Genomic DNA, 13,759 nt, shown 5'->3' on the forward strand with positions numbered 1-13,759 from the left:
TCCTACCCGTTTCAGAACCGGTATTTTAGGCTCAAAATCGGTTCTGAAACGGTATTTAGGACCCAGCCAATGAGCTGGGTCCTAAATTCAGCACAGTGAATACTTAATGAGCGCTCATTAAGTATTCACAGCACTGGAGCACAGCACGACGCGCCCCCCCCCCGCGCGTGTCGGCGCCCCCCGTGTCGACTTACCCCGTGCCGGTATCTCCGTTGTGGTTCCCGGCACTGCAGCTCAGTATGCTCGGAAAGCACTTATGAAAAAAGTGTCTTTCAGAAAATGGCTGCCCCCATACGAAAGACAGTTTTTTTAAACAGGGCAGCCATTTTCTGGAAGACACTTTTTTCATAAGTGCTTTCCGAGCATACTGAGCTGCAGTGCCGGGATCCACAACGGAGGTACCGGCACGGGGTAAGTCGACACGGGGGGGGGGGGGCGCCGACACGCGGGCGGGGGGCGTTGACGTGCGCGGGGGGGCGTCGACATGCTCTCGGTCGACACGCGCGAGGGGGGGGGGAGCTGCACGGAGGGGAGGGCTGAAGGCTGCACTGGCTTTGACCCTGTATTTGGAAAGTTTCCAAAAACGGGTCTGCCAGTGTAAAAAAATCGGCATTTAAACGGTAATATACCGTTTAAGTGCTGCGGTGTGAAAGGGGTTTTATCTGGCAGACCCGTTTTTGGAAACGTTTCCAAATACAGGGTCAAAGCCAGTTATGCGGTCTGAAAGCAGCATTACATACCATGTCCCCAGTAGTGCTGTTACAAATGTCCCCAGTAAGTTTTTAGCAAAAAAAAATAAAAAAATTTCACTTTCTGGAATTTATGGTTTTCGGAATAATTTGGATAACGGATATTTGGATAAGGGATACTCAACCTGTACTAGAAACTCTGCAGAATAGTGGAAAATCCGAGGATTTAAATAGTCTGTGTAGATAGGTCTGCATGAAGTAAAGCGATTGCTGATGAGGTCACTTTATGTTACACATCACATGGACATGCACCTGTCCTTGGATGGGATTTCTAATATAGCTGGCCGGAAATGAATTTCTTACTGCCAGAATAGTGCGGAAAACAAATTATATTTATCCGGTCTAAAACTCAATAATAAATGGGCCCCTCACTATTGTAATTGAATTCTATAAACTATTATCTACATTCCCCAGTGTCCTATATGCTGCTTGTAACATAAATGTGTGCATATGTGGACGGTCGGTAGGTCGGACGGATTTAGGTCATCAGACAGTCAGGGTTAAGAGTCTGTCCAGCTACCCCAGCGATTTATGAGCACCAAAATAATACTATACAGTATCTTGGCTCTCCCGACCAAAAATGCTGTGGTGCCCCTGACAACGGGCCCGATTCTGACCCTTATGCAGCCCTGTCAATTATTATGAGACAGGGCTCATGGTGTGCATGTGCGAGATCTCTCTGCGAACAAAGTGATCTGCCGGTTCTTAACAAGATTGACAGGTGGGCTGCAAAGAAAGACATGTGGTGCAAATGCACACTCCATATTATTAATCAAAATCAATCAATAATAGAGGTTCTTGGAATATTCATTTGCCAAGAAATATTTGCCCACCAACCAGCTTCACGGTAACCTCATTTCTGGTGGGTCCCATGGGGCCAGTGCAAATCCTAGATCAATTCACTGACTTGATTGGGATGGTATCTGGACTCATGATAGATTGACTCAAGGTCAACATTCAATAAGCCAACCACTGATGGACGAGTGGGTAGGTCGACATCTTAAAATAGTCGACAAACTCAAGGTGACAAGGTCGACACAAGTTTTTAATTTTTTGGGAGGTTTAGACAGAGTGAGAATAGAATAGGGTGCCGAGCGCAGTAATGCACTGTGCCCGAATGATGGCGAGTGTACATGGTGAGCCATGCGAGGGGTCACCATAGTGTCCATGTTGACATAACTTGTGGCTAACTTGTGTCGACCATGTCTATGTCGAACTTTTGCTTGTGTCAACCTTCTGTCAATGTCGACCTTGAGTATGTTGACCATTTAAAGATGTTGACCTACCCATTGTCAACCATTACTGGTCAACATAATGACTGTCGACCTAGAGTCCATCTATCATTTATACCATAGCCGATTAGTATACAGTCACATGATAAATGAAGAAGAAGAAAACTTATTTTAGGTCACCTAAACCGCCTTTAATAGTGTTCATTCTAGCCCCCTGCACCTTCAAACCCATGCAGTTTCTCTTTCCTCCCTTCACTGTCACGTTTACATTACTATAGCATATAACAATAGAACACTTACATTGTAAACTAGATGAAAATACAGTATGCTTCCTGCTGTAAAGGCGTTAAAAGACAATGTTTCAGCCACCATACTCCAACAAGAATCTTACTACTCTTTTTTTAAACAAGAATTAATCAGAATTCAAATATGGGGTGCCCCAATATTGAATATTGAATTGACCGCAGACAACTTCTCTTACAAATGTGTTGCCCCTGTAGAATATTTAAATAGCAGGGATACTCAAGTTTTAAATATTAAAGCCACAAGTAAATAAAATATAGAAATAAATCTTTCAAGAACAACAGACTATGAAATACTGTATTATTTATCTGCAGTTATTTATATAGCACAGAGGGTATCGGAAGTCAAAAACAACCTACAGTAGCAGCATATTTATACAAACTTGTAATAATATAAAAGCAGTGTCCCCTTATAATCCTGTAGATGCCGCTGTTACTATAGCCCTCTACCTGAATGTGGCAACAGGGATGTCGGCGATCAGTATGGCTGCCGTCACAACACCGGCGCCAGAACTTCAAAAAGAGATCAGGATGCCTATGCCAGAATACTGACAGCCAGCATCCCAACTGGTTAAAAATTTGGGGTGTGTCAACATGCAGTTCGGGAACGGTGGGTTAAGTTTGGGCACCAGTGGGGGGGTACAGGAGTTATACTGTTGCAAGATAAAGTAAGGAGGGTAGGGGAAAGAGGGCTAGGGTACGAAAGAAGCCTCTGTCAGGATGTTTTCGTATTGGGATGCCAAGATCAGTCATCTCACCGCCAGTATCCCATATTGAATGTATACCCATTTACCAGGTGTTTAGTCTGATACATTACAATAAAAGCGTAATTACATGTTTTGTAACAGGTGGTGGGTAAAATTTGAATTTCAGTCTCAGGACTATTGATATAGATTGCAAGCTTGCAGCAGGGGATACAGATCAAAGCTACAATTGCGAGATAAAGTACCAGCCAATCATATTCCAGGCTGTGTTTGGAAATTATCCTCTGAAACGAGACCCCAGCATATTGGGAATATACAATTGTTGATACTATAAATTTTGACCCGGAAGTGATTAGATTCGTCTATAGCAGGGCACTGACCCGGAAGTGTTATGATTGTCAATATATTTTATTCTTGTTTTTTTAACTTTGTAATAATCGAGTTGTGTCATAATTATATGATTTAGATAAATGATTAATTCTACTGTCTCCGAGTAGGTTTATTTTATGTTTTTTTATATTCTGTATAACACTGAACCAATTTGGTATGCAAATGAACCCAAGGGAAGCCAGGTATAAAAATGGCATCCATAGACCAGAGTGCACACCTTGACAAAGCAGTCAGTAGGCACTGCGAAACGCGTTGGTGACCACTCCATTTGGACCCTAATCACCCAAGGACTTTAACCCCCTTTTTTGCCAAAGGACTGTTCCCACCTGCCTAATCACCTGATCGGATGTTTACCACCTTGGAAGTCTCAAGCCACATCAAAATTCGCTGGACTCCTGACCACTCGCAGTAGTGGGACTCCTGATAGACTACAACTGATGGCATCGATGGAATTAGCCTATGATAACAGCTTCAGGAAACCACCAAGTGGCAAATAAGGACTTTCCACCTTTCTCCAGGATCAGAGCAGGTTATAATACCATATCCACACCGGTGATTATAATTATTGGGTCCACCAATATATTCATATATATATCTGCACATGCCAATGGTTCATTTTTTAATATATAATTCATGTTTTTATTATTGTGTATAATAAATTTTTCATTGTAATTACAGCGCTGCTTTACTTTTCTATTGTTTTTTCTTGTGTTTGGAAATTATAGCTTGATAATTTGAATGGTAAATTCTTTAAAGGTGGCCATACATCAGAAAGATATTGTACCCAATCACATCAGAAAGATATTGTACCCAATCATACAATCTCAATCGATTGTAAGATGGATTGTATGCAGATTGTGTGCACATCTTGTGTACACAATCATACAATCAATCATAAGATGGATTGTATGACTGATTGTATGCAGATTGTGTGCACAATCATGCAGCAGGTGGATTGTATGACTGATTGTATGATGGATTGTGAGTAGATTGTGTGTCCAAAAACCACCAAGGACTGCTGGGGATTTCAAGGGAAATTGTACACAATCGTGAGCGCAATCGATCTTAAGATCGATCTTTCTGATGTATGGCCAGCTTATCTCTTACAATTTTATTTAAAAAATACCCTCCTAAATATTTGAATTATTGTAGGGCAATTATCACTCCATAATCTGCATCAGAGAGGAGTATTTAAAATGAGGGAAATTTTATTTGGCCTTTTGGAAGATTCAGATGTATTTTCAAATGTTCTTCTGTAATGCCTATACTTGAATTGCCTATTCTTGTAATGCCTATATAGTATGATGTCATAGATTTATTGTCCACAAATGGAAATAAGCAAGTTCACCAAGAGTATAATAAATAATAATAGTTATTTATATAACAAACTCTCTCAAAAAAGGACTCAATGTAGTATCAGCCACAGGTGGTTTATGTTTTGGTTAATTGCATGATTGAGAAGCTTGGTTGTAGCAACCAGATGTCCACTGTTATTAATCTATCTATCTATTCATTCAATAGCCACTTATACAATCCCATGTTTGATTCTTTTTTTCTCAGTGTGTACCAAACTTAGCAGCAAAAAATGAAAAACAAATGAATATTATGTTTAGTCAAATACAATTTGATACCAGCACTTTATAATAAGAAAATTTAATATAATTTAAATATCAAGATATTACTAGCAGACACCATAAGCCAAGGGTTGGGATATGTCTTAAGAAAGAGAGGGTAGAGGAGGAATTCATACAGTCATTTATGGCAAGCTAATGGCCACCAGAGATCTGTGACAGAATAGTACAGATCCTGTTGATCACATATAAGTCACATATAACGGGTTGGGATCATTTGGTCTACAGCATGATGGTCGACAGTCATTAGGTCCACACCATTAGGCCGACATGGATCTAGGTCGAAAGGTCATTAGTTCGACAATGTCTGTCGACAGTCAAAAGGTCAACATGGAGTTTTTCACAGTTTTTTTACCTGAATGTCAACAAAGTCGACATGGGCACAGTTTCGCTGTGCTCGCAATGCGTCGGGCACAATATATTATTCTCCCACCATGCCCTGGTGGATGGTAGAGCATGAAATACCACCTGTCGGCACAAAAAACTGTGAAAAACCCCATGTCGACCTTTTGACTGTCGAACTAAATGACCTTCGACCTAGAACTGTCAACCTAATGACTGTCGACCATGATGCTGTACCCAAATTACCGCATCCCCATTTAACCTAATGCCCATCACATACTGTATAATAAAGTGTAATGCCCATACAGTATACAGTATATAATAATCTCTAGATTGTGCACTTCACCAAATGTAAAGACATTTGTAGCACTCAAACCGACTGTCAGTGAGACAGGGATGTGATAGATGTGATAGAAGCAAATACAAGATACAAAAGGTATCCATTATCCATGCAATGGAAAACAAATATATAGCACATGCAGTTATATATGCATCAAGTGTTCACTTAAAAACAATTCTATTTTCCTATGATAAAAAAAAAAAAAAAAAATCCTCATACACCCTCTTGCACTTTCCAGGTCATTCATTTACAGAAGTAGCCATGCATGCAAACAGCTCATTACTACAAAGCACCATAAAGAAAAACTTACCAAACCATTATTACACATACTGGGGCATATGTATTAAGCCTGGTGAAGAGATAAACTGGATAAATTGGAAGGTGATAACGCACCTGCCAACCAACACTCCCAACTGTCATATTTCAAACAAATGGCTGGTGAGTTATCTCCTTCCACTTTATCTCTTCGCCCGGCTTAATACATCTGCCCCATTGTGAGCACACACCTGCCCTGACCCCATGTATACAGGTAAGCTATGGGTGCAGTAATATAGCACACCTGTATACATGGGGTCAGGTGTGCTTATAGACTTGTGTACCGGGAGTAGGTGCAAAAGGAGCAAATGCACCTACCACACATGGCTATAAGCACACCTGCCCTGACCCCATAAATACAGGGGAGCCGTAGGCTTCCTACAGTGCGCCACAAGCAGATGCACCTACTCCTGGTACACATGGCTAAGCACACACCTGCCCTGACCCCATGCAAACAGGTGAGCTGTGGGTTTCCTACACTGCACCACAAGCAGATGCACCTACTCCTGGTACACATGGCTAAGCACACACCTGCCCTGACCCCATGCAAACAGGTGAGCTGTGGGTTCCCTACACTGCACCACAAGCAGATGCACCTACTCCTGGTACAAATGGCTAAGCACACCTGACCCTATGTATACAGAGGTGAGCTGTGGGCTACCTGCAGTGCAGTCAGCACCTACTCCCGGCACACACATGCCCTGACCTCATGTACAGCGCCTCCTGAACCTAGATGAGAGAAGAAGTCTGAGTAACTCACGTGTGACTATCATTGTGCTCACTCCTCACTCCCAGCTAAACCATAAAGAAGAACAAGATCCTCACTGGTATCCATATAATCCACGGGGAAGTCTTGTGCTGCACCACGTCTTCCACAAGTGAGGGAGAATTAGTTGCGGTGGCTCCGTGTCATAATGAAATGGGCTGTATACCAGCAGCAGCCTCTGCGCTGGGTGTGTGCCTCCGTCTCCCCGGCAGCAGCCTCTGCGCTGGGTGTGTGCCTCCGTCTCCCCGGCAGCAGCCTCTGCAGCGCTCACTGTACCACTGCCTCTGATGCCGGCAGCACTGCGCCGCTGCCTCTGTCTGTCCTCAGTGTGTGGGACTAGTAAGAGGAGAGAGAGCACGGCGAGTCGGGGGGCGTTGCTATATTAGACATTGGGGGACGAGCGAGCACTGCTGCTGCTAGCTAAGCCCCGGCACAGTATCACATTTCTCCATCGTGTGTATGTCATTACATGGTGCTGTGAGTTACCCCCATTTCAGAAAAAAAAAAACATTTCCCCCAGTACTGGGTTTTCTTAATCAAAATTCCTGAAAAATGTACTATCAAATCTATTTTCTTCTTACATATTACAGGATGTGTTTGAAAAGTGTCATTAAGTGCCCGGCGCAAGGGCATGTTTTGCGCCCCCACTCCCCCGATTTGTAGTAGGCGGGGCTCTTGCGCAGCTAAAAGGGGGCACGGCCTAACATTATACCACACATTTTAGCAAACTTTGTAATACCCATTACACATAAGGCTACACATGATGTCCATTAAATACTTTATAACAAACCGTAATGCCCATCACATACTGTATAATAAAGTGTAATGCCCATTACACATTTGACACATAAGTGCCACTTACCTACATGCTCATTGCTAGGAATTTCACGCTCAAGCTACACCAGTGGTGTAGCTTGGTTCCACAGTGCCCGGAGCAAGGGCATGTTTCGCGCCCCCCACCTGCACGGCGAAAAGGGGGACTGACCTTGATCGTTGCTAAGAGGACTGACCTTGCTTGTTAATAATAATAATAACAGGACCCCACAGGCTGCTCCCAGTGTATAATCACAACATGGCATGGTCACCCATGCGCACAGCAAATTTATATATATATAAAGTATACAGATGGAGCCGGCGTTGTCTTTGCAGGGGATGGTAGCAGAATTGCCAGCCCCCATCTGCTCTGCGAAAGGGGACATCTCGTGCGCGCGCGCCCCCTTCTGACGGCGCTTCCCCCGGTCTCCGCTGGCTTGCCGTCGGTCACCCGGGGTCCCCACCGCCTCCCCGCTCCCCCCCACCGCCTCCCCTAACCCTGTCCGTCTCTTTGAAGCGGAGATAGACAGGGTTCCCGCCGCCCAGAAACTGAGACGCGTGTGCGCGTGAGACGCACGCGAGTCTCAGTCAGATGGACGCCGGGCTGCTGGCGGATCGCCAGCGGAGACAGTCTGGCGATACGCCAGCAAGAGGGAGCCCGGCTCCATCTGTACATATAAAATCTGTATAAATAAAAATGTATGGTGAAGTTGCCAGCCAGGACCAGGAGGGACTCACCACAGCCACAGTGACAGCCTTTAGGGACAGCAGTGGAGCTACGGGCGAGCTGTTTTTCTCCTGCTGCTAGCCTGAAGCTCCTCGGTGGTGGCAGAAGGGAAAGACCCACACTGCAAAGTGCAGTACAGCGTCATTATATCATGACGCCCAGCAACTCTGTACCAAGTGTTTAAATGGGCCGTCCGTGCGCAGTGCAAAGTGCAGACATGAGACAGCTGTCTCCTTGTCCTGAGCGGCTGCTGCCTGCACACATACAGTAGATGAGAGACGCGGCAGCAGCGGCACACAGAGTATGGCCTGGCAGCCACACACAGATGGGCGGATTTGCCGCAAGGATGATGCTACAGACTGGCCGCGGACGGCTGCCCGGCATCAATCAGTGGGGAAATTTGAAACCCGGCTGACAGGAGACTGTCAACCCTGCACAGCGGAGGTGGTTCTGTGATACTGTCATACACGATAGATGATGTGCAGCAGTAGCACCACCTATTAAACAGCCAAGCACAGCGGGGAGCGGGCGGATGGGAGAGCAGGGGAGCGGGCGAGCTGGGTGGGGGAGCCGGCGGTGCACGGCTCCGATGCCCTGTGCTCTTTCAGCGCCTGGAGCTTGTGCTCCACAAGCTCTGCCCTCCCTACAAGGAAGCAGTATGAAATCCCGGCGTTCGGGATCCCGGCGTTCAGAATCCCGATGCTGGAATCCCGACCGCCGAAATCCCGACAAGGGGGGGACGTGGATCGGCCCCCCTTGCGGGCTCGCTGCGCTTGCCACGCAGCGGGCCCGGTGCCTCGCTACGCTCGGCACACTAATTTATTCTCCCTCCAGGGGTGTCGTGGACACCCACGGAGGGAGAAAGTGTTGTGATTTCGGCGGTCGGGATTTCGGCGGTCGGGATTCCGGCGTCGGGATTCTGAACGCCGGGATCCCGACCGCCGGGATTTTAACTGCATCCCCCCTACACCCAGGAGCTGATTGGTTGGTAATTTATCTTACAATTTTATCTCCAAGACTGATAAATACCCCCTTTAACTTGTCTTACAAATATAGCATTATTTAAACAGGTGCCCTTTGCCCTTTATTTAATTATATTTAGACTGGTGGCCCACCATGGGTTAGATCTACAGTGGGAAATATATTGGGATGAGAGAATCAGAAAGTGAGAGATTAACCCCAAATTTTTTTAGATCAATGTTTTGTCCACCAAAATTGTTTTAATAAAAATAAATTATATTTCTTGTTTTTTTCTCTAAAATTACTTTGAATTATTGTATGCAAAGATGGTGGCCAGTGCATTCTATGGGGGACATATAGGGCCTTATTCGAGTTCACTCTTTCAGACAAAATCCTTCTTAGATGGACAAAACCATGTGCACTGCAGGGGGGCAGATGTAACTTGTGCAGATCTAATTAGATTTGGGTGGGGTTTTACTTCAAAGTGAGATCTATATTGCAGTGTTAAAATAAAGCAGCCAGTATTTACCCTGCAAAGAATCACCAAAAAAAATCACCAAATCTATTTCTATCTGCACATGTTACATCTGCCCCCCTGCAGTGCACATGGTTTTGTCCATCTAAGAAGGATTTTGTCAGAAAGAGTGAACTCGAATAAGGCCCATAGTGTGCTGACACATGGGGGGCACTGCATAAAGCACGGGTGTCAAACACAAGGCCCGCGGGCCAAATCCGGCCCGACAGACCTCGTCATGTGGCCCGCGCAGCCGCCGCCAGCCTTCACCTTTTATTCTCTTTTTTTAGATATTTTTTGAGAGTTTTTTTTTGCACTGCCAGCAGGCATGTTCCTGTGGACTTTTAAGATGTCTGCGGCCACAGGAACATGGCCGCCGGCCTACACGGCTACGTGGAGGAGGGCCCGGCAGCCTCTTCCCTCTTATCGAGGCAGTGGCAGACGCTGGGTGGGGACGTCATGACGATGACGCCTCCCACCCACGGGTCTGCAGAGAGGAAGGAAAGCAGGCCGAGTCGGGGGGCCGCAGCAGGACAGGCCGCGGCGCAGAGAGTGGAATTGAAATTACTGAAGCCGCAGCAGCAGCAGCAGTAAAGGAGCCTGAGGGATAAAATACAGTAAGTTACATAAAAAAACAATATATCTGGTGGTGGTGTCATGGCATTACTTTTATATTATACAGGGGGAGCAGCCTGTGGTGTCATTATGATTGTACAGGGGGAGCAGCCTGTGGTGTCATGGTATTATTATAATTGTATTATTAGGTACTGCTTGGCAGTGGCACTCAGTGGCATACGTCAGTGCGCCAGCAGCATGGAATTATTTTTTACAGTCCCACACAGCACAAGTATTATTTTTTTATTAAATTAGATATAGCAGCCTAGTATGTAGTTGTACTACTAGGTAGGTACACTTAGGCAGTAACACTGCCAGTGGCAACAGTGGACTGAGTAAATAATACTGGCAACCTCTATTCACAGTATTCAGTGCAGGCAGCACCAGTGGACTATATATAATTTAATTAATTATTAATAATATAGCAGCCTAGTAGGTAGAGAAAATAAACTACTAGGTAGGTAGGCAGGCAGGCAGTAGCACCACAAAAGGTAGTTATATTACACACCACCAGTGTGTATAGCTTTATGCAGTGCACCAGCAGAATTTATAATAATTAATTTTATTATTAGGTACTGCTTGGCAGTGGCACTCAGTGGCACACGTCAGTGCGCCAGCAGCATGGAATTAATTTTTACAGTCCCACACATCACAAGTATTATTTTTGGTACTTGTTTCCTAGCACGGCCACAAATCTTGGCCATCGGGGGTAATTTTAGTGGTCTGCGACGCGACCGACGCGATGCCCCCGATTTTTCCATTGAAATGCATTGAAAACAGTGAAAAATCGGGTCGGTCGCGTCATGTGCGCCTAAAAATGCTTAAATGGTCCACCCGCGATGGCCGCGATTTCCCCATAGGGAACAATGTTAAATGCCTCAATTTACCCGCGATGACCCCGATTTCCCATAGGAAACAATGTTAAATGGGTCAATTTACCCAAATCATCATAGGGAAGAATGGTAAATGGGCCAGAAAGCCCAAAAAACCCCCCTGACCAGTGAAATGTCCCCCCAAAAGTAGTTCACGCCACCCCGCGATGAACGTGAACCCGAAGCGTGGCGAGCGCAGCGAGTCCGCGAGGGGCGGCGGTACGCGTCCTCCGACCTTTTCATACCCCCACAATCCACTAGGGCGTGGAGTGAGAATAGAATAGTGTGGCGAGCGCAGCGAGCCACCGAGCCCGAAGCGTGGCGAGCGCAGCGAGCCCCGCGAGGGGACGCGGATACCTTCACAGGTAAACGCGTCCCTTCGCGGGCTTCACAGGTATCCGCGTCCGCTCGCCACGCTTCGGGCTCGGTGGCTCGCTGCGCTCGCCACACTATTCTATTCTCAACTCCACGCCCTAGTGGATAGTAGGGGTATGAAAAGGTCGGTGGACGCGTACCGCCGCCGGTCGCCACGCTTCGGGTTCACGTTGATCACGTGGTGGCGTAAACTACTTTTGGGGGGACATTTCAATGTTCAGGGGGGTTTTTGGCCCATTTACCATTGTTCCTATGATAATTTGGGTAAATTGAGACATTTCACATTGTTTCCTATGGGAAATCGTGGTCATCGCGGGTAAATTGAGGCATTTAACATTGTTCTCTATGGGGAAATCGCGGGATTTTACCCCCGATGACCGCGATTATGATCGTTGTGGCCGTGCTAGGAAACAAGTACCTTATTTTTTTAATTAAATTAGATATAGCAGCCTAGTATGTACTAGGTAGGTACACTAGGTAGGCAGTAGCACTGTCAGTGGCAACAGTGAACTGAGTAACTAAATAATACTGGCAGATTCAGTGCAGGCAGCACCAGTGGACTATATATATAATAAAATTAATTAATATTATTAATATATAATATAATAATATTACAGGCACAGCACAGCACCAGAGGTAGGCCCCAGCACAGAGGAGACAGTAGTACTACAGGTACACAGTTAGACTGTTCTCCTAAGCAGAGAGGAGAACAGAGTACACAGCAGCACTGAGGGAGACAGCCCCAGCGAATAAAATAATTAATTACAGCACAGCACACCAGAGGTAGACCACACAGAGGAGACAGTAGTACTACAAGTACACAGTTAGACTACACAGCAGCACTGAGAGACAGCCCCAGCGATTGAAAAATATTGCGTTCAAGCTCAAGGTCAAGCTCAAGTTTAAGCCCCAGCAGCAGCACCAACACACCCTCTCCCAACCCACTACTAGACTGGACTGAAGATGGCGGGCGCAGCAGCCGCTTTTAAAGCTTAGGGAGATGACGTTCTGACCACGCGGACCGACCAGAGTCAGGCGGGAATCTCCGAGCGCTGCTCGGAACCGGGCTCGGAATGATGACGTCCGTGGGGGCTCGGATCTCTGGAATCCGAGTCTGCACATCTCTACTTTGCACATTTTACATCTGCCCCACCCGGGGCCGTCTTTTCGTATGGGCTTAATGGGCACTTGCCCAGGGGCCCCAGGTGTATAAGGGCCCTATGTTGATAGTTGAGGATCCCCTTTTTCCAGGGATACCAAAATTTTGAAAATCGGCCCTGGGGAACTGGAGATATCCAACTTCAAAGCAGCAGTCCACATCTGACCTGTTAATTGCAATTCCCAGTCATATTTCTCAGGTTCTCTCTGACTTATTTCTCAGAGTATATTCCAAAAACTGGGACTCTCCCCTTTCTGTCGACACTAGCTGCTTGTCTCTATCATACCGAGAACCAGAGATATCAGCCTTCCTGCTCCAGCTCCAAACGTCTGGTGTACAGTTTTATATTTTTGTCAATGGATTGCTCTGGCTCCTGATCTCTGATGCCCAAGTTCCCAGCACCTCCTGAAAGTTGGGACTCTAGGTTTTTATACTATTGAAGGGTAAGAAATCTATTTCCAGATAATGGCGATATCTGCAGTCAAACAAGCTGCCCTTCCACCAGAAAATGACGAATATTAAGCCCACTCTATTATCCAACCCTCCCCTGCGTATAAAACACCCCGGATCCTACCTCCCTGGAAGTCAAAAGGGTACAAGGGACCCTTCATTCAGCTCAGTGCCCCCTTCCACACTTTAGTGTTCACCCTCCCACCACCTGTGCAGTAAAGGAGTAATTAGCAGAAGTTACTGCTCCAGGTCCTACATGCCCCCCATGGGGCATCAAAGCTGCTGCTGATAGCACCACCCACCCCTAGGAGGGGAGAATGGGTAAGGGCCCCAGTGCATTGCTTTGCCCAGGGGCCCACACTGCTATTAAGACGGCCCTGGCCCCACCTGGAGTGCACATGGGTTTGCCCATTTGGATAACTAACAGATCTGAATAAGGGCCATTGTGTAAGAATTTGAGAAGACTCTTCACTTACAACGCTAGACCCATGACTGGGTTGTAA

At 46.1% G+C, this 13,759-nt stretch overlaps 1 protein-coding gene across 4 annotated transcripts in view; it reads right to left on the reverse strand.

Moving 5' to 3' along the window:
• The window catches only part of LOC146074113 (rho GTPase-activating protein 7-like), a 258,319-nt gene that overhangs the window by 42,322 nt on the left and 202,238 nt on the right, over window positions 1-13,759 (reverse strand). Inside the window, exon 1 of one of the 4 annotated variants that reach the window (XM_083181888.1) lies at window positions 6,831-7,118. The exons of 2 other annotated variants lie outside the window; for them this stretch is intronic. In XM_083181888.1, coding sequence (XP_083038014.1) covers window positions 6,831-6,840 — 10 coding nt within the window. In that variant the 5' untranslated portion in view covers window positions 6,841-7,118. Of the gene's footprint in view, window positions 1-6,765; window positions 7,119-13,759 lie in introns of those variants that run through there. One more of the 4 variants, XM_083181887.1, reaches the window with a different exon arrangement.

The sequence above is a fragment of the Crinia signifera genome, chromosome 4 (assembly GCF_055691185.1).
Source record: "Crinia signifera chromosome 4, ASM5569118v1, whole genome shotgun sequence".
Taxonomy (NCBI): domain Eukaryota; kingdom Metazoa; phylum Chordata; class Amphibia; order Anura; family Myobatrachidae; genus Crinia; species Crinia signifera.